At 43.1% G+C, this 21,543-nt stretch overlaps 1 protein-coding gene across 4 annotated transcripts in view; it reads left to right on the top strand.

Moving 5' to 3' along the window:
- Positions 1-21,543, top strand: part of flna (filamin A, alpha (actin binding protein 280)) — a 54,753-nt gene that overhangs the window by 14,452 nt on the left and 18,758 nt on the right. For all 4 annotated transcript variants that reach the window (XM_079523533.1, XM_079523531.1, XM_079523532.1 and 1 more), the window contains exons 3-23: positions 6,807-7,058; positions 8,576-8,673; positions 9,195-9,342; positions 9,771-9,889; positions 10,034-10,111; positions 10,219-10,381; positions 10,729-10,929; positions 13,161-13,298; positions 13,517-13,643; positions 13,750-13,886; positions 14,218-14,414; positions 14,804-14,917; positions 15,141-15,284; positions 15,687-15,810; positions 15,931-16,091; positions 16,913-17,003; positions 17,339-17,508; positions 19,961-20,078; positions 20,192-20,304; positions 20,804-20,953; positions 21,107-21,425. In XM_079523533.1, coding sequence (XP_079379659.1) covers positions 6,807-7,058; positions 8,576-8,673; positions 9,195-9,342; positions 9,771-9,889; positions 10,034-10,111; positions 10,219-10,381; positions 10,729-10,929; positions 13,161-13,298; positions 13,517-13,643; positions 13,750-13,886; positions 14,218-14,414; positions 14,804-14,917; positions 15,141-15,284; positions 15,687-15,810; positions 15,931-16,091; positions 16,913-17,003; positions 17,339-17,508; positions 19,961-20,078; positions 20,192-20,304; positions 20,804-20,953; positions 21,107-21,425 — 3,162 coding nt within the window. The remainder of the gene's footprint in view (positions 1-6,806; positions 7,059-8,575; positions 8,674-9,194; positions 9,343-9,770; positions 9,890-10,033; positions 10,112-10,218; positions 10,382-10,728; positions 10,930-13,160; positions 13,299-13,516; positions 13,644-13,749; positions 13,887-14,217; positions 14,415-14,803; positions 14,918-15,140; positions 15,285-15,686; positions 15,811-15,930; positions 16,092-16,912; positions 17,004-17,338; positions 17,509-19,960; positions 20,079-20,191; positions 20,305-20,803; positions 20,954-21,106; positions 21,426-21,543) is intronic.

The raw sequence follows: 21,543 nt of genomic DNA, 5'->3' as shown, positions 1-21,543 counted from the left end.
TCTCTCCCCTTTTTTCCCTGCCTGAGCCAATCCCCTTCTTCTCACATTTAATGTCTCAGCCTATCCCTGTCCTTGCTTTGGGACATCTCGGCCTATCGTACCCTGCTGTCAGTGTGGGCTTTAAAAATGTCCCACACAGCACTTCTCGCTGCCTTTCTCCTCTCCTTCTTTCCCCTCCTCTCCACAAATCCCTCCCACCCTTCCCCTACCCTCCCTCCTTTCTCTGTCTGTAACCAGAGCCCAGGGAATGGGTGGGCTGCCAGGATCCAGTTTGCTTCTGCCCTTTTAAGGCTAAAAAACCAGGAGGAACTTTTCCAGCTGAGGGAGAGAAGTGTAGAGAGAGGGAGGGAGGGAGGGAGGGATGACTGGACGGAGTAGAGGGGAAGGAGAGGAAGTGTAGTAGCATGTTACTTGTTGGAGTTGGAGTGGGTGACGGGGAGGGAAGGAGACTCCCAGCTTAGGGGATATGGAGGCTTCAAGTTGCATTCATTTGGCAATTGTAATGCTGCAGGTTACAGTAAGATGTATAAGCTGGGTGATTTGTCACTTAATTTAAAAGGTCTCTTTGGGTTTTATGCTGACATGTTTTTAATTCACCTTTTTGTGGTGTCTCGATTACGTGAAAAGGAGGGACAATGAATGGAATTTATTTTACTATCATCCAGGGAATAATGCTAGTATGATCTGAGTACTTAGCAGGCATACTGCGCATGCACGCACGCACAGTGTGTTTGTCATTGATAAGGAGGGTATGGAATGTATGACATTTCCTCACAATGTTCTGTATGACTGGGTTTTAGGGTGGCCACTACACCGCCCCTTTTTCAGGGATAAGTCTGTCTACGCCTTTGTCCTGGTTGACCTTACACATATTGTTGGATATCTTTTGCTTTGCTTAAATTGGACTTTCTGTGTAATTCAGGCACAAGATATGGTATTGTTTCTGCTGACTCACAATATGACACTTTACATAGTCTACGTTAGGCAAATGCCATTGAAGTATTGGTACTGGGATGCCAAGTCACATTGGTGATGGTTGTTTCCTCTTGGTATGTTTTCCCCAGTCAAATATTAGATGTCTGGTCAACTTTGATTAGTCTTTATGGTAGCGGATATGCAAAGTGATGGGTGAAAGAATTGAGTGATCAGAATTGTCTGGTCATATCCAGGTATACTGGTGCCCGGATGTGAATGTGAACACCAGAATGCATTCAGAGTTAAAACGTTTAACTCAAAACCAAAACTTTTTCCTCTCCTTGTTGCTCTCATCTCATCCCCTCCTGTTGTTCTTTCTCCAAGCCTTGGGTCAGACTGGGATAGTTCAGGGGTCACAATGATGTCATGGAGATGTCATGGTGGGTGGGGGTTAGGGGGGAGTCACTACAGCGAGCCAAACAAATGAGTCATGGGAGATTTGAGGGAAGACAGCTCATGGACACACACACACACACACAGAGAGACACACACACACACACACACACACACACACACACAGTACAGGTTCATACGGTAGCCTCCATGCTCTTTTGATCTTTGCTTTTGTAGTCTCCCCTCTTACTGGCAGGCAGGCACACACATATATATGCGCGCGCGCGCGCGCACACACACACTACTCATACACACCCTCGACTCATACACTATACAGTCACAGGGGGTGGGGAGTATGATTCAGGAGTGGGGGAAATGAAACATGCCGTGTCCGTATATGGGCTCCATTGGACTTGGAGTGCTGTGGTCTGCTGAGAATGTTGGCAGATTCCACGCATGTTTAGTGGCTTCCATTGTGTGTGAGACATGAATCAAATAACACGTACACACACAACTATCGGGGGTATTGGCCCTAGCGGGGAGTATTTGCATTCCCCAATTTTATTGCTATATTTCTAACTAATATGTGCAATGGATTATACATGACTTGCCACATGTGCAAGACACCGGCATACAAATGTGCTGTGTGAAACTCTGGAGTTGAATTTGAATCTTTTAATTTGTTCTTCCATACAGAAAAGAGTGTGTAGTGTAATGAAGACTAATTTCCTGACCTACTGATGTGAAAACAAATGGGGATCGACCGATTATCGGCAACAGGCGATTATCGGCACCGATATCGGAAATCGGGGGAAAAAAACTATTTTGGCCGATATTGACCAATTTTTCCTCTTATGCAACGAGGCATAAATTTGCCATATGTGCTCCTCTCTGCAACTGGTGCTGTTGAATGGGAAAAGTCCACTGATATAATAAAATATACCTGTACTGTACTATTATTGGTGCCAGGGTGGGACATTTGTGCTTTACAACCTGGTGCTGCTGAATTGACTTTTGTCACGTTTTATTTATAATTCAGTTTATAAGAAATTAAGAAATGCTGCTAAGTGGGAGCTAATAATGTTGCATTTGATAGAACAAAACATTTGAGGGTATAGTATTTTTGTTCATTATTTCTTTTTGAAATTTCAATTCATAAGAAAAAGGAGCTCCCTGCACAGTTGATACATATTCTTACATTTTTTTTAAAATTAATTAATCATCTGCTATCAGTCTCTTTGATCTGCCATGAAAAACCCATATCGGTCGATCCCTACTTTTATCACGTCATGCATGATCAACAATAACGTTTTGAGAGCATGCATGCACAGTGCAGTTTATGGATGTCACCCTTTGCGTCTGTGTAGTAGTTGTAACTTTTAGCCTTATATTACTTGCTCTCAGACTCTTATCAAGTCTTAAACTGAACTTCAACTTATATTAAAGCCATAACCCTTAACTAATGTAGTTGGTTTCACTATTTTGTTTAGCCTGTTATCATAGTATATGCTTTATGATGGCGCTATAACGGGGCTGTTCTTAACACATTTAGGACTGGAGAACAGATTCTACAAAGTCTTCTAAATGAGGACAGTTTTCTGAAAAACCTATGTTTCTATATCAGTGGTTTTTAAACTATTTCATTTCAAGGACCCCAAAAATTGTAATTGGCCCCCAACCCCCATCTAAAAATGTTGTTCCAGGGACCCCAGAAGCAAAGATTTGAGTTAAAAACGTTCGTCCCGAAAGAATATATATAAAGATGTGTGCCACATTTTCAAGATGAGCTTGTAGATCTTCTATTTTTCAATAGCTAAAATATAACCTAATGCTTAAAACACCAAAATGGGTTCCCGTCCTGACTCCTGACTGGGTTAAGCTTAATTTAAAGACCTCCGATGTCTCTTCTGTCTGTGCCGGTGCTGAGAAACGCGCACTCTTGCAAGATCAAATTAATGATTCATATTTTATATCTATAGCCTCATTTTAATAAGGTAAGGCAATTTATTTGAAGTTTGATGGAGAACAGAAATGCATTTAATGGAGACCAATCTATTCAGTCCGACTCAGTATAGCCTAAAATATATTTTTATATTATATATATTATATTTTGTTTGAAGGGACAATTCCAAACTGAGTTTTTAGACCATTTTCGAGTCCATTTGTAAAGTTATGAACTTGTCTGCCATCATTATCAAATGGATCATCAGTTTCAGCTAATCAGCTTGACATACATTATCATTTTGAATCTATTAAAAGAGATGCTTGCTGTGTGATTCAGTGCAGTGGTCCCACAAGGTTGCTGCGCTAGATTACGGGGGTCCAGGGTCTCGCAAGAACCCACGACTTGGATGATTATTTTTCTTTAAGTCTATGTTAATTTATTTAAATATTCAACTAGTTTTGAACAAGCCCTTCTCGACCAGCAACCCGCCCACTACAGTGCGAGAATATTTCAGTTTCCTTCTATTTTTTTCAGATCGCTTTAGTAACCCTAACCCTGTTCTTGCACCTGACCCAAGTTGAATTTGTCCTGCATTGAGACTTGGCCACTGCCCTAGTCCACTGTTTCAAAGCACAGGTAATGTTGTGGTTGGTTCTGTTCTGTTAGGGCTTTGGTGTTCTGCTGCCTTACAGGCACGCCCTGCTTGTATGTGCTACTGCTGAGTGGCATTCCAGTCATGTCAGCAAGTGCTAACATGACTGGATTCCAACACACACATGCACGCGCACCTTTATTACTATTCTGCTACAATGTCTTGAGGAAACCAGATCAAATAAGTTTAGCAAGATAATGGAGATATAACGATAAATCCTTTAACATGCATGCACGCGCACCCTCTGTGGCTCAGGGGTAGAGTGGCTGGATAGTAACCGCAAGGTTGCCTGTTCGAACCCGGGCTCCCCCAGAGTTAGTGTCGAAGTGTCCTTGAGCAAGACACTGAACCCCAAATTGCTCCTGATGTGCTGGTTGGTGTCTTGCATGGTTTCCGCCGCCTTCGGTGTATGAATGTGTGTGTGGGTGAATTGATGAATCTATGTAAAGCGCCTTGGATAAAGGCGCTATATAAATGCACCATTTACCATTTCTCACTGTACGCCGGTAATCCCTGATTGATGCAAGATGATCTAATCATCTTTCTGACTAATGCCGCAAAACGTGGGATGTCTACAATACCTGTAACATCATCACATGTGCAATATTATTGTTATATTTGTAATTGGGCTGTGCAAAGGATCATACGTGACTTGCCTCATCACATGTTAATCTTCGTGCGTGTGAGAGCAGCTGACATGTCATGTATCGCAGGTTGGCAGCTTGCTAGCGGATCGCTGTCGGAACAGCAAGGCAATCCGAGTCAGACAACAGATGTCCCCACTCCAGTTGTTCTGTACCTATAGGCACATAACCCCCCAATGAATCGCTCAGTAGGCCTTGGAAAAGTTTGCTAATTTGAAATCTTGTAGAAACGCTAAGTCGGGTCTTTCTTTGATGTGCTTTCTGCATTTCTGGAGAATTCCCCTTGTCCTAGCTTCACCTCACCCAACCCCCTCTGGTTGAGATGCCTTATCCAGAGCCCAATCTTCAGACCTCTTACTGCAGCTGTGGGCCAGACCCCTTGTCTCCCTGCTGCAAACCTTAAATATTCAGCCCCTTTCATTAGCCCTCCGCCCCAACCACAGTTCCCAACAACAGCAATAGGGTCCAAATGCAGAAACTGCAATGGAAAGTAGCCGCACGACGGGACTGACTGTTGTACTTCAGACAACATTCAGCTCTATTGGTTTCAACAGCCACTGTATTGGTTTCAAGCAAATGATTTAAAAATAGTCTAGAGTCTTGGACACATTTTTTGGTTGGGAGACTGCGGTCCCAGTATTACTGGATGGTGGATACAGTATGTATGAGCCAAGAGCAAAACTAACATTAGATTAAAGCAAAAAAGATGTGCACATACAATACCCAGAGTTGGGCAGGTGATGGACGAAGAACAATATTACGAAGAAGAGAAAAAAATAGCTCTCACACTGACACTGGGCTATATTGCAGACTGGTTTTATTGCGCCCCTGAATGCCTAGTGACTGTTTGAGCTTCCGCTCTTCATCTGACAAAATAAAGGCCTTGGAGAGGCCTGCTATCTGACGTCTCTGTTAAGGTGAAGACTCGACGTCACCTGTACATTCTTCTTTTTGTTCCCTTTTCTTTTCATCTCATTGACCCATGGTTTGTAAACTCAAACGATTTAATCTGAGGTTCCCTCAGCCCCAGGCTGCACTTATCCACAGTTCTAACCCTTAGTTCCTCCATTAATCCTTTCTGACAGCCGTTGAAGAGGAATCCCCCTTTCCAACACACACATGCACGCATGCCATGCACGCACACATAGCTCCACCCAGCCTTGAGGGTCGGGACCTGAGCAATCATTCCTCCTTAATCAACTACATCTTGTGTAACAACCTGTGTGCATGCTGTGGTGTTGTCTGTAGTTCTCGTCCTCATGTCTAGGCTAGTATCTCGTTGCATCAATTTCCCTTGTGCGTTCAGCCCTGCAGTGCATGTAGTTCTGCCTCAACAAACGAAATGCCCCCAAATCATTTGGAACCACTTGGACTGCAGCTCCACCAGCTCGAGTCCTCAGCCCCACAGTTCTGTTGTGGCTTGTTTGTTCATTGACTATAAGAACATAACATTAAGGTGTTTCAAGCAAGCGACATGTGTCTGTAATAAAAACAAAATTCAACAATGGACAGGTGATTGTCTGACACTGGGCTTTTATTGAAATCTTATACTGATATTTTTGTTCCCCCTATTGTTGGCTCATGTTATGTACTGTAGGAGAAGTTCTCATTAACATTAATACTGCTATTAGAAAATTATTTGTCTGGAAAATTCCCGACTTATCATGGCACTGAACATTTCAAAACTTCTACTCCTTTTACTCCCATATACACTGTGCCAGGAGGTTATGTCAAATGAGATTATGTCTGATTTGAAAAAGTATGTTTTGAGCTTATCTTTCATAGTATATTTAATGTGAAAAGTATAAATTGTTGAAGTAGCCTTATCATTGCATGTCCGCATGAAATATTGTGTTATTGCCCCTGCGGTATTGTTGACAAATGTATGTCTGCATTCCTCTCCCTCTACTGACAAAAGGAGACCTAAAACATTCCGTATTCAGTGAAATCACTGAACCAGGATCTGACTATAATACATCTTAACCTGTTCGACACAGAAGTGGACTACACCCTTGTGCTGAGCTCGTTTGTCTTTTCACACTTTTTCTCCAAATGCACTGAAGCTGTTGTGAAGACTGCATTGTTTTCAGTAAATATTCATGTCCATTCACAATTGGTGCACAAAATGTACAAAATGCATTTGCCTTGTTAACTAACACTTTGTAGAGGAGGAATGTTGTGTAAAAGAAATGTAAATGCCCCTCCAACAAACACACTCTATTCTAAATGAATGATCTTTAACTGGATGTCCCCACAGACTCTAAAGCCATTGTGGATGGGAACCTGAAGCTGATCCTGGGTCTGATCTGGACCCTGATCCTGCACTACTCCATATCCATGCCCATGTGGGATGAGGAAGAGGAGTCTGAAGAGCAGCAGAAGAAGACGCCCAAGCAGAGGCTGCTGGGATGGATTCAGAACAAGGTGCCTGAGATGCCCATCACCAACTTCAGCAGGGACTGGCAGAGTGGCCGTGCCCTGGGGGCACTGGTCGACAGCTGCGCTCCAGGTTAGCATGGATGGGGATGGGAACATGTTGATTATGGGGCGTTAACGTTGTAGGAATGATGTGTGTTTTTGTGTACCTCTTAACCACGGGACTCTGTTTTTCGCACAGCCTGGGAGTCGCTGCCAACTACTAGTAGGGCAGGGTTATATAACCTCACGAACTATGCCTAAACCTAACCTTACCCTAACCTCACAAAACTATGCCTAACCCTAACCTCACAAAGACTATGCGTAACCCTAACCTGTAAAACAAGCCCCATTAACTCCAAGCGTCCAAAAAGGTAGTCCCGCTTAACCACAGGTAAAGGCATTGTATAACGGCTACTTTACAACTTTCATTTTGCAAGTATTGCATTGTGAGTTTGAACTTCCCATTTTGATGTCAATCAAGTGACGTCACCTTAATTCAAGTGGCAGATGCCAAACATAGTTTATTTATTTAAATTATATATGTTTAGGGGCATGTCATGTGGTCTACCTGCACAGCCTGTGTGAGCTACTGGTAGATCACGTACTACCTTTTGGGCACCCCTGCTTTAGAGTATACATTCTAAGGATTTTACTGAGAACTAGTCTACGATACTGCAAGATAACACAAATGTTTTGTGTGCGAGTGTCTAAACCCATTTAGACCTGGTACAACCTATACATATTGAATCCAGGAGCTACCTCTGTGTCATTAGTTGTTGCTATACATGTAGCAACATGTATATTTTTAAAGGAAACCTTAGGTTTTAGAAGGTATTTTTATAATCGGCCTCAGATCTAAATGGGTTAAAGTGACATGATGCGTCAACAACACTAAATAGATGCCTGCTGACCTCGAGGGCGGAGAAAGTGTTAGAAAATTTGAGGGCAGGAAAAACGACAAGACGCCTCCCATTATGGCGTTGTGAAATGGGAAAGTGAGGAGAGAGGAGGGAAGTAGCGAGAGATTATACGGTAGGAGTAGGTGAGGAAAAGAGGGGAATGAAGGGTGACTGTTTACATGCTTTGAATTCTTGTCATACCTGTGGATGTCAAACGGGCTCTATTGAGAGATAACGGAACAGAGTGCAGCTTTTTCTTTCCAACTAAAGGGAAAAGAAAAAAGCTGGACCTATTAACAGTTTAGCTTTTTTGATAACATAGAAGAGATAGAGCCAGTGGGCATATTGGCGAGTCATCACGCAGAGCAGGACACAAGAGTCAACATTATTGTACAACGTGGCTATTAAGTTTAACGATAACCACTTAAACCCTCTATACTTAACTAATACCTATGTGACTGGGGTTGTCGTCGTCCCCCCCCCCCCCCCCCCCCCCGGCTGTAACGGAGGCACTGTTCTTTTCCCCTTGTGAGGAGGGTCAAACTCATTTAGACATTCTCTTTATCAAACGTGTCAAACAAGCAGATAACCTTTCTTTAACCATCAAAATGTTATGCTTTGTGTGTGACCATGCACTATTTAATTATGCAGGGTCTTTTTTACTTTTTAGTCTGTATTGATATTTATAAATGTTCTGTGTTTCTTGTAGGTCTGTGCCCTGACTGGGACCAGTGGGATAAGACTAAGCCTGTGGATAATGCCCGAGAAGCCATGCAGCAAGCAGATGACTGGCTGGGCATTCCTCAGGTAAATGGCAAACACATTCTAGACTAGACTAAAGCCTAAAATTCATAATTTTATTGTGTGGAAAAGGTAAAAAAAGTGCTTCACCCCACTGAGCGTTGCTGTATGTTAATAATCTAGCCTTGTTAACTAACCTAGACTAAACTGGTCAAACATCTTATTGTCTTTGATGTCGGTCCGGTAAAAATATGAATAAAAAGTGTCAACCTTTTTTCTCTTCTATAACATTTTGATTGGGAAGTCCCATACATTTCTGGTGTTATTATCCTGAGCTGTGCAGCTTTTGTGATTTGACACATCTCCGTGTGGTGTCTGCATGACTGGCAGAAGGGTGGCGGCTGGGACAGAGCAGTTGGTACTGTGGTCACTGTAATTTCCGCCTGCAGCTCCGTTTCTGTTTTAATTTTTTGTGTGTGTGTGTGTGTGCACCCAAGTTCCCACACAATGGTATTTAGGAGGTCTTTGCATATATAACAAACACTGTAAGTACAAACACGTTTCTCTCTCCTTTTGTAATCCTATAGGTGATAACTCCAGAGGAGATAGTTGACCCCAATGTGGATGAGCACTCTGTCATGACCTACCTGTCCCAGTTCCCCAAGTCTAAACTAAAGCCTGGCGCTCCACTAAGACCAAAGCTCAACCCCAAGAAAGCCCGTGCCTATGGGCCTGGTACGTACACAGATGCACTCGCACACACGACTCTGACACATAATTCAGGAAGCACGCTTTACTAAAGGCAAATATAATTGTATTCATTTAAACAGCTGAATAGATGAAGAAGCTGTTTTAAATGTATACAAGTGACTCGATATACAAACTATATTGACTCCATCTCATAATCTTTGCAGCAGTTGCCCTCTTGTCCTCTATATTGAGTGCGTCTTTGTGCCATAGGGTGTGAAAATGCTTGGGCATGTGGACATTTTGTAGCGAAAATAGCTGAGCTCATATGGCATCACAATGTGAAGTGCTGTGTGATGTGCTGATGTTTTTACTTTAGTTTTTTGTTGAAACATTTTGAAGTAGAAAATATGGACCACAATGGGGATGGCAGGCTTAATGTGGTTAATTCTTCTTCTTGTCTCTCTTCTCCCAAGGTATTGAGCCTACTGGTAATGTGGTAATGAAGAAGGCAGTGTTCACAGCGGAGACCATCAGTGCTGGAATGGGAGAGGTGCTGGTGTATGTGGAAGACCCTGCAGGACACAGAGAGGAGGTACGCACGATTGCACGTTGACATTCACTGCATCAAACCCACATGCACTCACACTGATACCAAAAACAGAATATGCCCCCTGATGAAATACTGTGAAGATTTTATGTTGTTTTTAATCACTTTTGGTGGTCTATTTTACTTCAGGCTAAAGTGACAGCCAACAATGATAAAAACCGCACCTACTCTGTCTTCTACATTCCCAAAGTCACCGGCATGCACAAGGTAAGCCAACGATTTTAAATTAATGAATATGATTTCTCTGTGAAGGTAGAAAATAAATAGTTGTTTAAATTTAAGTTTAAAAGTTTTAACTTGTGGTGGTTCCTCAGGTGACTGTGTTGTTTGCGGGACAGCACATCAACAAGAGTCCCTTCGAGGTGGAGGTGGGCATGTCCCAGGGAGACTCCAGCAAGGCCACAGCCCAGGGACCTGGCCTTGAGGCCTCAGGAAACATTGCCAACAAGTCCACCTACTTTGATGTCTACACCGCAGGTACTATAGGAAGAGGGATGTTGATATCGTTAACTGATATGGTTTTGTCTGAATACTACTGCTATTTATTTATGTAATTATTGTTGAGCAACTCTTGTGATGTATCCCTTTCCCTTTTTACCTTCTGTCTGTCTCTCGCTTGTAACTCTGCTTTTCATTCCTGCCCAATCCTACCCACTATCTGCCTTCCATCCTCCTCTTCTTTCTACCTTCTATCTTCAACTACTCCTTATTTCCTCTCCCCATTCCTTTTATCCCACCTTGCTCCCTTGCCTTCCTCTCCTTGTTGCTTCCTCACATTTTCCCTTCCTTCTGGCTCTTTCCCTCCTCCCTTCCTTCCGTCCCAGGTGCTGGCATTGGGGAGGTGGAGGTGGTGATCATGGATCCGGCAGGTAAGAAGAACACTGTGGAGTGCGTCATCGAGGACAAGGGCAACAGCAGCTACCGCTGCACCTACACGCCCACCCAGGAGGGCCAGCACATCATCTACGTCACCTTCTCAGGGGGCCAGATCAGCAAGAGCCCCTTCACAGTCGACGTGGGAGAAGGTAAGCGAGTGGAGAGCCGGCGGTATAAGAGGGGAATTGAGGGAATCCACAGCAGAATTGTGTTGGGGAAGGAGGCTTGTAGTTAGGCTAGTTTCTCTGTGCGTACGACAACATATAAATCAGGCTTAAGCCAGAAAAGCGGACCAGCTGAGGCAGCATGCCATAGTTATTGGATTCACTGTTGGATTAGGTTTAAAGGACTATACTGGTGGTCTGGCATGTTTAGCCCATAGACTTTGACTCACTGTATATTTAATGTTACTGCCGACCATTCTCCAAACCATACTGTGATTCGTTAGATTTTCGAGAAAGCCACTGAATTCTGTTCATTACAATATGAAACTCGAGTTGCAGGGACTTGAAACTGGTTATTAATTGGCAGTTATGTTATGATTATTTCTTATAACTGTGGTTATTTGTCGCTTATTTTATAATTTTTTATGAATGTATAAAGTGCAGATTGATGTAGTCCCTGGAGGAAAGATTTATTCATTAACTAAATTCAGAGGTCCATGTCTTTATTAACCACAGTTATGTTTGGTTAGCATTGACAGTTATTCTGTTATGTTTTAATGGCTAATTGACACCGGTATAGTCCTTTTCTTTAAGGAGAAGACTGGGTGTATCGATTCAGTGATAAGGAGGTGTAGTTTGTGAGAAATGCAGAAAGGAAGAGTAAGGAAACGATAACAACTGGAATGAATACTGGCTTACAGATGACATTGGCTGTAGTTTATTATATATTTATCTTTTTATTAATAAATGCTAGATAAAGTCCTCATGGGTTACATAAGTGCAGTTATTTCAGTTGGTGGGCCTGATATGTTACCTTGTTTTAACTTCAGAACATTATTTGGAAATCTTTTGCTTTCTTTTCTCTGCTGTTCTCTGTCCTGTACTTTGTGTAATTTCTTTCATGTGGGTTGCTGCTATGGTACTGGATGTGTTCTCGCTCCTTCTGTACTGGATGTGTTCTCTCTCCTTCTGTCTTGTCTCTCGTGCCTCATCCCTCTGCTCCCCCCCCCCCTCCTCCTTCTGTTTGGTACTATAGAGGCCTGGTGGTATCTCTCCTCTCTGTGGATCAGCTTCTTCCTTCTGCTGTCATTTCCTGTTTCCTGGGATCTCTCTTGGGTACCCACTGTGTGTGTGTGTGTGTGGGTGGTGGTGGTGGTGGTGGTGGTGTGTGTGTGTGTGTGTGTGTGTGTGCCTACATTAGGTGGTTGGGTTGGTAACCATGTACTGTATCTGTGTTGGTGTAAGTGTGCACTGTCTCCTATATTGAGTGTGTCTTTGTTCTGAATTCCATGTCTTTTCTTGCGACTAATTTCCGTGTGTGTGTGTGTAATCTGCATCTAAAACTCTGAACCTGGACTGAGTCAAACCTATCCAGCAACATTTAGCATATCCATGTGGATACAATTGTTATAATGTGTTGCAGATAAATCCAAAATTAAGTTTCCAGGGTATTTTTTTTAAAGACATTAGTAAGAGCCACTGTATCATTGTTTGACCAAGTCATGCCTGAATTGTTATTACTGCATTGAAACTATAGATTTATGAACATGGATTATGATACCACTCTGCAGTGTAAACAGACAAAATACACAAGTGTTGTAGTAGCTTGGGCATTTGAAACTACATCTTTGTAATGGACACCAGATTAAAAAAAAATGATAACCAAGTTATTTTAGGCATTACATGTGGTTTTCTATCCCATGCAAATGTTAGTACTAGCTTTGTCTCAGTGTGATATACAGTAGCCTTCGTCCTCATTCAGTTTGTAACACTCCTGTTCCGGTGGGGTTTCCTGAGCTGCCCGGCGGGCCATCTGACTGACTCAGCTGGTCCTCTTTTATACCCTTCTAATCGAGCACTGTGAGGGCCACCCTGTATCCTGTGGGGAGAAGTACTCACTTCTTCCACTGTCGTGTTTGAGACCGTGCACACTCTGGATTCAGATAGACGGGAGGATAAGACATGGGCGGGTAAAGAGTGGAGATTAAAAAAAGATAACTGGAAAGCATGGACTCTCCAGTGACCGACCCTTCACTGTGATGTGTAGCTTAGTTGGATTTTGTTTTTCTCTGCCCCCACATCACATTCCGTATCTCTGTTGAACAGTTATCACATATGGTCATCATGACCTTGGACAGAAAATATTCAGAACTATCTCTTCCTAATTCCTTTAATGTTCACTCCATCGATTGTTCTTCTCTCTTTAACCTCCACAGCATGTAATCCCAGCCTGTGTAAGGCAAAGGGTCGTGGCCTGCAGCCTAAGGGCCTGAGGGTAAAGGAGACTGCAGACTTTCAGGTCTACACCAAAGGAGCTGGGACGGGAGAGCTCAAAGTGACCATCAAGGGCCCCAGTGAGTCACACTACAATTCACAGCATCACCCGGGAGTTCAAAATAGCAGTTGGTTTAATAACCTGACCCTTACATTTGAGGAATTACCCAATTAACAATGCATTTCCATGTCCAAGACATCCTTTCCTAGCTTACCACCTCAAAATGAGACCAAATCGTGAGTTCATAGTCATAGTGGATCATACTCATTGTGTGTATGCTTGCATGTGTGTGTGCAGAGGGTCTTGAAGAGCCATGCAAGAGGAAAGATCTCGGAGATGGAGTGTATAGTTTTGATTATTACCCCACCACCACTGGAACGTACAGCATTACCATTACCTGGGGAGGACAGAACATCCCCCGCAGGTACTCCCATAACACGCACAACAGACCTATGCAGATTTTGGTTGGGAATAAGTATCTGTGAAGCCTAGTACACACAAACCTAATGTGTTGTGTCTGCCCTGTACAGTCCGTTTGAGGTGAAGATTGGTTCTGAGGCTGGACAGCAGAAGGTGCGGGCCTGGGGGCCTGGCCTAGAAGGAGGCGTGGTTGGAAAATCTGCCGACTTTGTTGTGGAGGCTGTCGGAGACGATGTAGGCACACTGGGTAAGTGAGCGAACAAGACTGGAATGAGGACACAAAGACACACGAGGCAACAATTTCATGGCCATTTTAAACTCTGAGTTAGTGTAGCAGAGTGGCTCAGAGCCTGTGCCTGATTACCAAAAGCCCAATTCCTCCTCTGGCCGAAAGTGGATAAAGTTGACTTTCCATGCGAGGGGGCCAGTGTTCGAATCCCAGGCATTAAATTAGGCTGCAGGATTTAACAATATAGGTGAAATTGTAGTCGGCTCTTTAATATTTTACGAAAGGATATGATTATTAGAATTTCCACTGCTCCTCTTGACCAAGCTGCTTATTTTGCCTCTGACTCCAGGTTTTTCTGTGGAGGGTCCATCTCAGGCTAAAATAGAGTGTGACGACAAGGGTGACGGCTCCTGCGACGTGCGCTACTGGCCCACTGAGTCTGGGGAGTATGCTGTGCATGTGCTCTGTAACAATGAAGACATCCAGCATTCTCCCTTCATGGCTGAAATAGTGAATCCACCAGGCAAAGACTTCTTCCCTGACAAGGTACATATATGCTGATGCTCTCATTTGATGGCACAATGGTACTTACATGGATACAAGATGCTATTGGATGGCTTATCACGCTTTTGAACGGAAAGATCTTCCATATATTGGGATGCAATCTGTGATTTTTTTAAATTACAAAAATCACACCCGTGTGAAGTGAGATGCGCTCTTGTCATCGTACATAATCATGACATAAAATATACACTGTCTATTTGCTCAGACACTAAGACGTAAAATTGTCAATGTTTGTGTAGGACAAAGTAAGTGCACACACACAAAATGCTGGATATAGGAGGGGCTAGTGCCCCTAAAAAATCACATGTGAAGTTGGGTTCAATAAAACTGTTGTGTTTCTGATGAGCTGTATATTGATGTGTTGGTTCCAGGTTAAGGCCTACGGCCCAGGCCTGCAGAGTAGTGGTCTGGCAGTTGGAAAACCAACAGAGTTCACTGTTGATGCCAAGCTGGGAGGCAAAGCCCCTCTAAAGATGTTGGCTCAGGTGAGTGTGTATGCACCATATACATTCCGTGTCAAGATTTACCTAAATGGTAAGGGTGGTGTAAAACTTGGTAGGGTCCTTTTGTGCTGTTAAACAATAATCACCAAGGAGTTCCTGGTGTACTATCCTCTCTTTTACAAGTTCTCATCTTTCCATTTTTCCCAAGTATCCACCAACAGCTTCTGTTAATTATAACACCCCCAACCCCTGCTGTGTACCACAGGATGGTGAGGGAACTCCAGTCGATGTCCAGGTGAAGGATAATGGCAATGGGACATACACGTGTACCTACACCCCACGCAAACCACTCAAGCACACTGTTATGGTCTCCTGGGGAGGAGTCAACATCCCTGACAGCCCTTTCAGGGTGAGAGACACACACACACACACACACCGTGTGAGTTGGGGACAAATTTTGTAATCACATGCTTGTTTAACTCATTTTCTTCCCCTTTTTTCTTGATGCTTTTAGGTTTTTAAACCTGTGAAGCATTTTGTTACTGTTCTATATATGAAAGGTTCTCTAGAAATAACATGTACTTAAATTAACTTACAATGGATTTATTTATTTGACAGGGGCAATGCACATGAATCAACACTTCATTTTTCAAATCCATGTAAATGGGCCAGAGTTGGCCAGAAGCTAAACTTCATCTGTAGTCCCTGAGCAGGCTCTTAAAAGTGATGATAAAACTATCCATACATTGATTGACTTCTAGTTTACAAAGTTTCCATCATACCCTGACCCTGTGTATTGTTTTGTAAACAGATGACCATCGGAGCAGGCTGTCATCCCAACAAGGTGAAGGTGTCAGGACCAGGGGTGGCCAAGACGGGCCTGAAGGCCTTCGCACCGACATACTTCACAGTCGATTGCGCTGAGGCTGGTCAAGGTATCATTATTTCTATATTCTCTGTATAAAGCAGTGTTGTAAACCAGAGCCCCCCCCCCCTGCTGTAAACCATAAACAAACACGTAATGTTTCTCTCTAAATTCCAACCTTGCTTTTTAGGTGACATCAGCATAGGAATTAAGTGTGCCCCCGGCGTGGTGGGCCCGGCCGAGGCAGACATAGAGTTTGACATCATCAGAAACGACAATGACACCTTCACGGTCAAATACACACCCCCTGGCGCTGGCAGCTACACTATTATGGTCCTGTTCGCTGAAAAGGTGTGTTTTTAAGTGTCTTTGATCAAGTATAATTCTTTGTATTGTCAATGCTGATGTTTAGGGTCCGTGTCCACAGAAATCATGTTTTGAGTTGTAGAGTGCTTTGGATATCATGCTCAGAGCGCTACACTTGCACTGAGGGAGATGCCTTGTTTCAGTGTGAGCGTGTCTCTCCAACCCTCTGCATAGGAAAGTGACATTGATGAACAGCGCTTGTCTCAAATTTGATTGTATCAATGTATTTTTGAGGGCGCTGAAAGAAATATGATTCAGAAATTGACAATTTTTGTCAATTTCCTTATATACTTGCATACATAAAGAATTTTAAATCACTTAACCCCTCGGCTATTTTAATTAGTTTTTTTTCTTTTTTTTTTGTATTCACCAATTGGACACATCTAGGGGCTGCAATCTGCATTCAAAGATTTTCCTAGAAGCTTTGTCATTGGTCGATTTGTCTGTCTACTTCCTGATTGGCTAGTCATTTCTGCAGGTTTTTTTTTTGACCAATGGCAAAGATTCTAGGAACATCTTGTGAATGCAGATTGTGGCCCACAGATGTCACAGAGACTACTTTTATTTTTTACTCATTGCTGGCCGTCTGAAAAAAAAGTACATTTAAAAACACAATGTGTACAACGTTAATAGCACAGTATATCAAGTGCCATGGTGCACTAGGAAGGGGAGTGCTCCTAGCATGTCTTTACCCTAGAAATACAGGGCATAAAGGACATGGCAGCACATAAAAGGCTTTCTGTGGACACACAGCCCCTTAGTGTCTGTGTGCGTGTGTGTTGAAAATCTGTGCTTCTTGTACCCAGGCCATTCCAATGACTCCGATCAGGATTAAGGTGGATCCTGCACATGATGCCAGCAAAGTGAAGGCAGAGGGACCAGGACTCAGCCGCAATGGTAAGATGAACACACACCTTCTGTGGATGGCCGACATTTACACCAAGTACTACAACTATATAATAACTATAAAGATATAGTTTTTGTCGTGCCATATAGTCGATGGCAAACTCCACATCACAATATAGTTATTGTAAATTGTAAATTGTAATATAGTTATTGTTGTATAGTGCTTGGTGTGGTGTGTTATATAGTGCTCTGCCCTTTTATATGGTACTCTCACCAGAGTTAAACAAACACTTTAGGATGTTGCTGTGTATGAGAAATGAATACTGTATTTGAATCTCGTATTTAACCCTCCAGCCCCTTTCACTCTTCGTTTGTGTCTCTGCCAGGTGTTGAGCTCAACAAGCCCACTCATTTCACCGTCAACACAAAGGGAGCTGGCATGGCCAAGTTGGACTGCAACTTCAGCGGGCCAATCAAGGCAGAGACCATCAAGGACTTTGAAATAATCAACAACCATGACAATACACACACTGTCAAGTACACGCCTGTTCAACAGGTGAGATGGGTACACACTAGGGGTGTAACGATGCATTTTAACAGCGATACGATACGTTTCATGATGCATGGTTGAGGTTGACGATACGATACATGGACTAGCAAAGAAGAGGTTACATATCTGGGCTGTATCCTGGACAATACACTGACAGGTGAAGGCAGGGCAACAAGGGCGATCAAAAAAGTAAATCGAAGGACAAGATTCTTTTTGAGGGCGCTCAGGACATTAGCTGGAGCTCTTATTCAGCCCATATTTGACTATGCCTGCACCTCCTGGCCCGTTCCACGAAACTTGGATTAGAGATTAAACCGGGATTTAACATATATCCTGGTTTAATATATCCTGGATCAGCGATTAACCGGTTTCATGAAAGCTGGTTAATCTTGCCAGATTAATTTAACCAGTTAACCTGGATATGTTGAGGCTTGATTCGGTTTCATGAAAGTGATGCTACATTAGTTACCATGGAAACTAATGCTTTGGATTTAGCCTGCTCCGGACCAGGCTAACAGCCAGGTTTAACCTAATCCTGATGTCTTTACTGTTCATTAAGCAGTCAAACTGATCACAAACCAATGATGTTTTCCACACTTATTCAATTATTATAGGTTTATGTTGCCTTATTTTTATCGGTCTGCATTAAAGGACTAATTTAAGCACTATATAAAATCAAAAAAACAAAATATATAGGCTGCACAACATCATGACAGCTTGTGAGCTTGTAGATCAGCTGCTTTTGGTGAATGTTCCCCAATAGGTTTGCTGTCGTGCAAGTGCACGGTTAAGAATAATTATTATATTATATTATATATTTTCTTTTTTTGTAAAAGTGAAAACCACTAAATATTACCATTACTCATTGTTTTACAACATATTACCATTGTAACGTTTCACCCACTATTGAACCCATGACCCACAGTTCACCCCAGTCTGGCCCCTGTCTGGACAACAACCCCCTTCCCCAAAGGTAGCTCCCTCAGAGGAGGGAGTTATGGGACAATATCATTATGCTTACAATAAGAATTCTGTTTTAAGTTAATAGTAGTGGTAAAATGTAAACTATATTTTTGGGGTAGTTAATCATTCAGTCTATCCACTGTTGAGAGTATGTTCTCTCTTTAATTACAGCAGCAGTATTTATTTTAGAAGCTTAAGTCAGTATCAGTATCAGTCAGTATCAGTCAGTATCAGTAAGTCTTGAATAGATTAGTAATGATACTGAGATATACATAAGGGGGCAGTAATGCAACTATTAATGATGCAAACTGCCATAATACCCCATGAAGAAGAAGGATCAGTAAATCTGTGTTCCACCGAATGGGTCTAGAAACAAAAAGCCAGGCTCTGCATTCAGCCAGGCTTTATGATCCTGGCTCGATAAATCCGCCCATTCTAAGCCTCGCTTGGCTTTAGTGGAACAGAATAAACCAGGCTGTAAAGACCAGGATTTAAAAAGCCTGGTTTTGGCCTAAATCCTGGATTAGTTAATCCAAGTTTCGTGGAACAGGCCCCTGGTTCTCGAACATCTCAATGTCACAAAACAGAACAAATTAATTCGACTTATTCTAGGCCTAGGGCCCATGGCCCACCTTTGTGCAATGCATTTTGATAGCATAGGATGGCTCCTATAAAAATAAGATTGTTTTGGGGCGGCGCAGCCAGAAGAGGTTGAGAACCACTGCCCTACACATATAGTGCAGTTATTCTCACCCTTTTTTATTTCAAGGACCCTCTGTTAGGCCTCGGACCCCAATTTCACAAATTAGTTTTATCTCTGGGACCCCAATCTACACTATAAAATCATCAGTGTTCATTTTACTCTTGAGTGTACAATGGAACCAACTGGGCCTGTAAAGGTCCATTATACAACAGGTTGTTTTGAGGAAGCAATCTGATTGGTTGAAACAGCCTTCTAGCCGTGCTTCAAACCACATTATTTCAACGCCTAATCAAAACAAACTATTCAGCTGTGCTTTTCTCCCAGAGCGCAGCAGACTCGGTGGCTAGGCTAGCTAGTTTCTTGGGACATTTGTGGTCGTAGTGACTACATCCGTCATTGAACAATTATTATTTTTCAGCGATTCTTAGTTTTAAGGATAGAGAGGGGCCTTCCGCCAATCATGATCGAGAAGGGGCTGACCTTGGTGTGCGTGCTGTTGGCATGTCGCGTGTCCCCCCTACTGTAGTGCGTGCATGTGCACATCTTGTTACCGGGGCGGACCAGGGTTTTTTCCAAATCACTAAATGCTCCTTTAATGATGTTAAACCACCCCCTCTCGTGTAATATTAATTTGTACACTCATTCAGTCATTGGCCCCCCCTGGAACCCACCACATATTAATAAGCGTGCAATAATGCTCGCACGCATGGACTTTAATTTATTTTCCATCTACCTCTTCATGCATAATGTTTCCTAACACAGAGCTGTAACTCTTCCCCATGCCCACCCTAGGGTCCTCTGGGACTGGCTGTGACCTACGGTGGAGACAACATTCCCAAGAGCCCCTTCAACGTAGCCGTGGCACCCTCACTAGACCTCAACAAGATAAGCGTCTCTGGCCTAGGAGACAGTACGTCCACTGCCCTTTCACCCGTGTCTGTTTTATATAGTAAATTGTGTTGCAATTTGTGTCTCATTATATTATATTATTTTTAAGCAGCCCCTCTCTCTCGCTCTCTGTAGAGATGACTGTAGGCAGGGACCAGGATGTGACTGTGAAGGCGAAGGGAGCTGGAGGTCAGGGCAAGGTCGCCGCCAAGGTGACCGGGCCGGCAGGAAAACCAGTGACCAGCAAGGTATTGCACATTATCTGACAGTAGTGTCCCTTAAGAAGCGCTTAATGTGAATAATTGTTCATGTCCAATAGGTTTGTGTGGTCTTTTGTATAATGTCATATTTTATTTTACAGTATGAATCTAATTGTCATTCCCACTAGGCATGGCACTTGAACATTTTCATGAAGTTTCATTCAGGAATAACTGGGGAAATGATTCTCTGTATAAGCCAGGAAAGGGAGCCCATACAGTACCTCATGAACTTTCCTAACAGAGCCTCTGATTGTATATCTAACCTATATACAGTGTGAAGCTAAACTAGACTGCGAGGTCCAGGGGAAGATGCATGCCTGCAGTAACTTTGATCCAACCCAAAGTGAAATTGTTTGAAAACTCCTGTAGTACTAATAGTACAGGAGAATCAGTGTCAGTGTCAGTGGCTGTGGCTGTGGCACTGGTTTGATGATGTGGATTTATTATTTTTGAATAGATGAAACTCTCTTCCTGTGTCCTGCTGTAGGTGGAGCCGGGTCTGAACCCAGAGACCAGTCATGTGAAATTTATCCCCAGAGATTTGGGGCCATACCAGGTTGAGCTGACCTATGACGGCGCTCCCCTTCCTGGATCTCCATTCAGGCCCACAGCCTATCCTGCTACAGACCCGTCCAAGGTCAGCTGGCTCTGCATATTGGCTATAGCGGCTGCTAGCAGAAACACAAATGCATGCATATTATATATTGGTTTCCATCTCATTTGTGCTAATTAAGTCCTCAGCTAATTATCTAGCTTCTAATTGATCGTTATCGCTCTCTTCTACTTTCAGGTGCGTTGCTCAGGCCCAGGCTTGGAGCGTTGCAAGGTTGGCGAGACAGGGGAATTTGTTGTGGACTGTACCAATGCAGGTCCGGCCGAGCTGACCATTGAGATAATCTCAGACAGTGGGACAGAGGCAGAGGTCCACATCCAAGACAATGGGGATGGAACGTATACCATCACATACATTCCACTCTACCCAGGCTCCTACACTCTTACCATCCGCTACGGTGGCCAGGATGTGCCAAACTTCCCTGCTCGTCTCGAAGTGGAGGCTGCTGTCGATGCCAGCGGAGTCCACGTGTTTGGACCTGGGGTTGAAGGAAAAGGTGAGGACAGAGGTTCTATTTGTGTACCTGTTCAAAACGTGCCCCCATTAAACATTTTGAACTTCACTAATTGTCCTTACATTACTTTAAAGTTTAAACTTCTTGGCCCTTTTGCCTC

The sequence above is a fragment of the Electrona antarctica genome (genome assembly GCF_951216825.1).
Source record: "Electrona antarctica genome assembly, chromosome: 2".
Taxonomy (NCBI): domain Eukaryota; kingdom Metazoa; phylum Chordata; class Actinopteri; order Myctophiformes; family Myctophidae; genus Electrona; species Electrona antarctica.
Note: the sequence above shows the minus strand (reverse complement) of the source record. Positions and strands in the feature narration are given on the sequence as shown.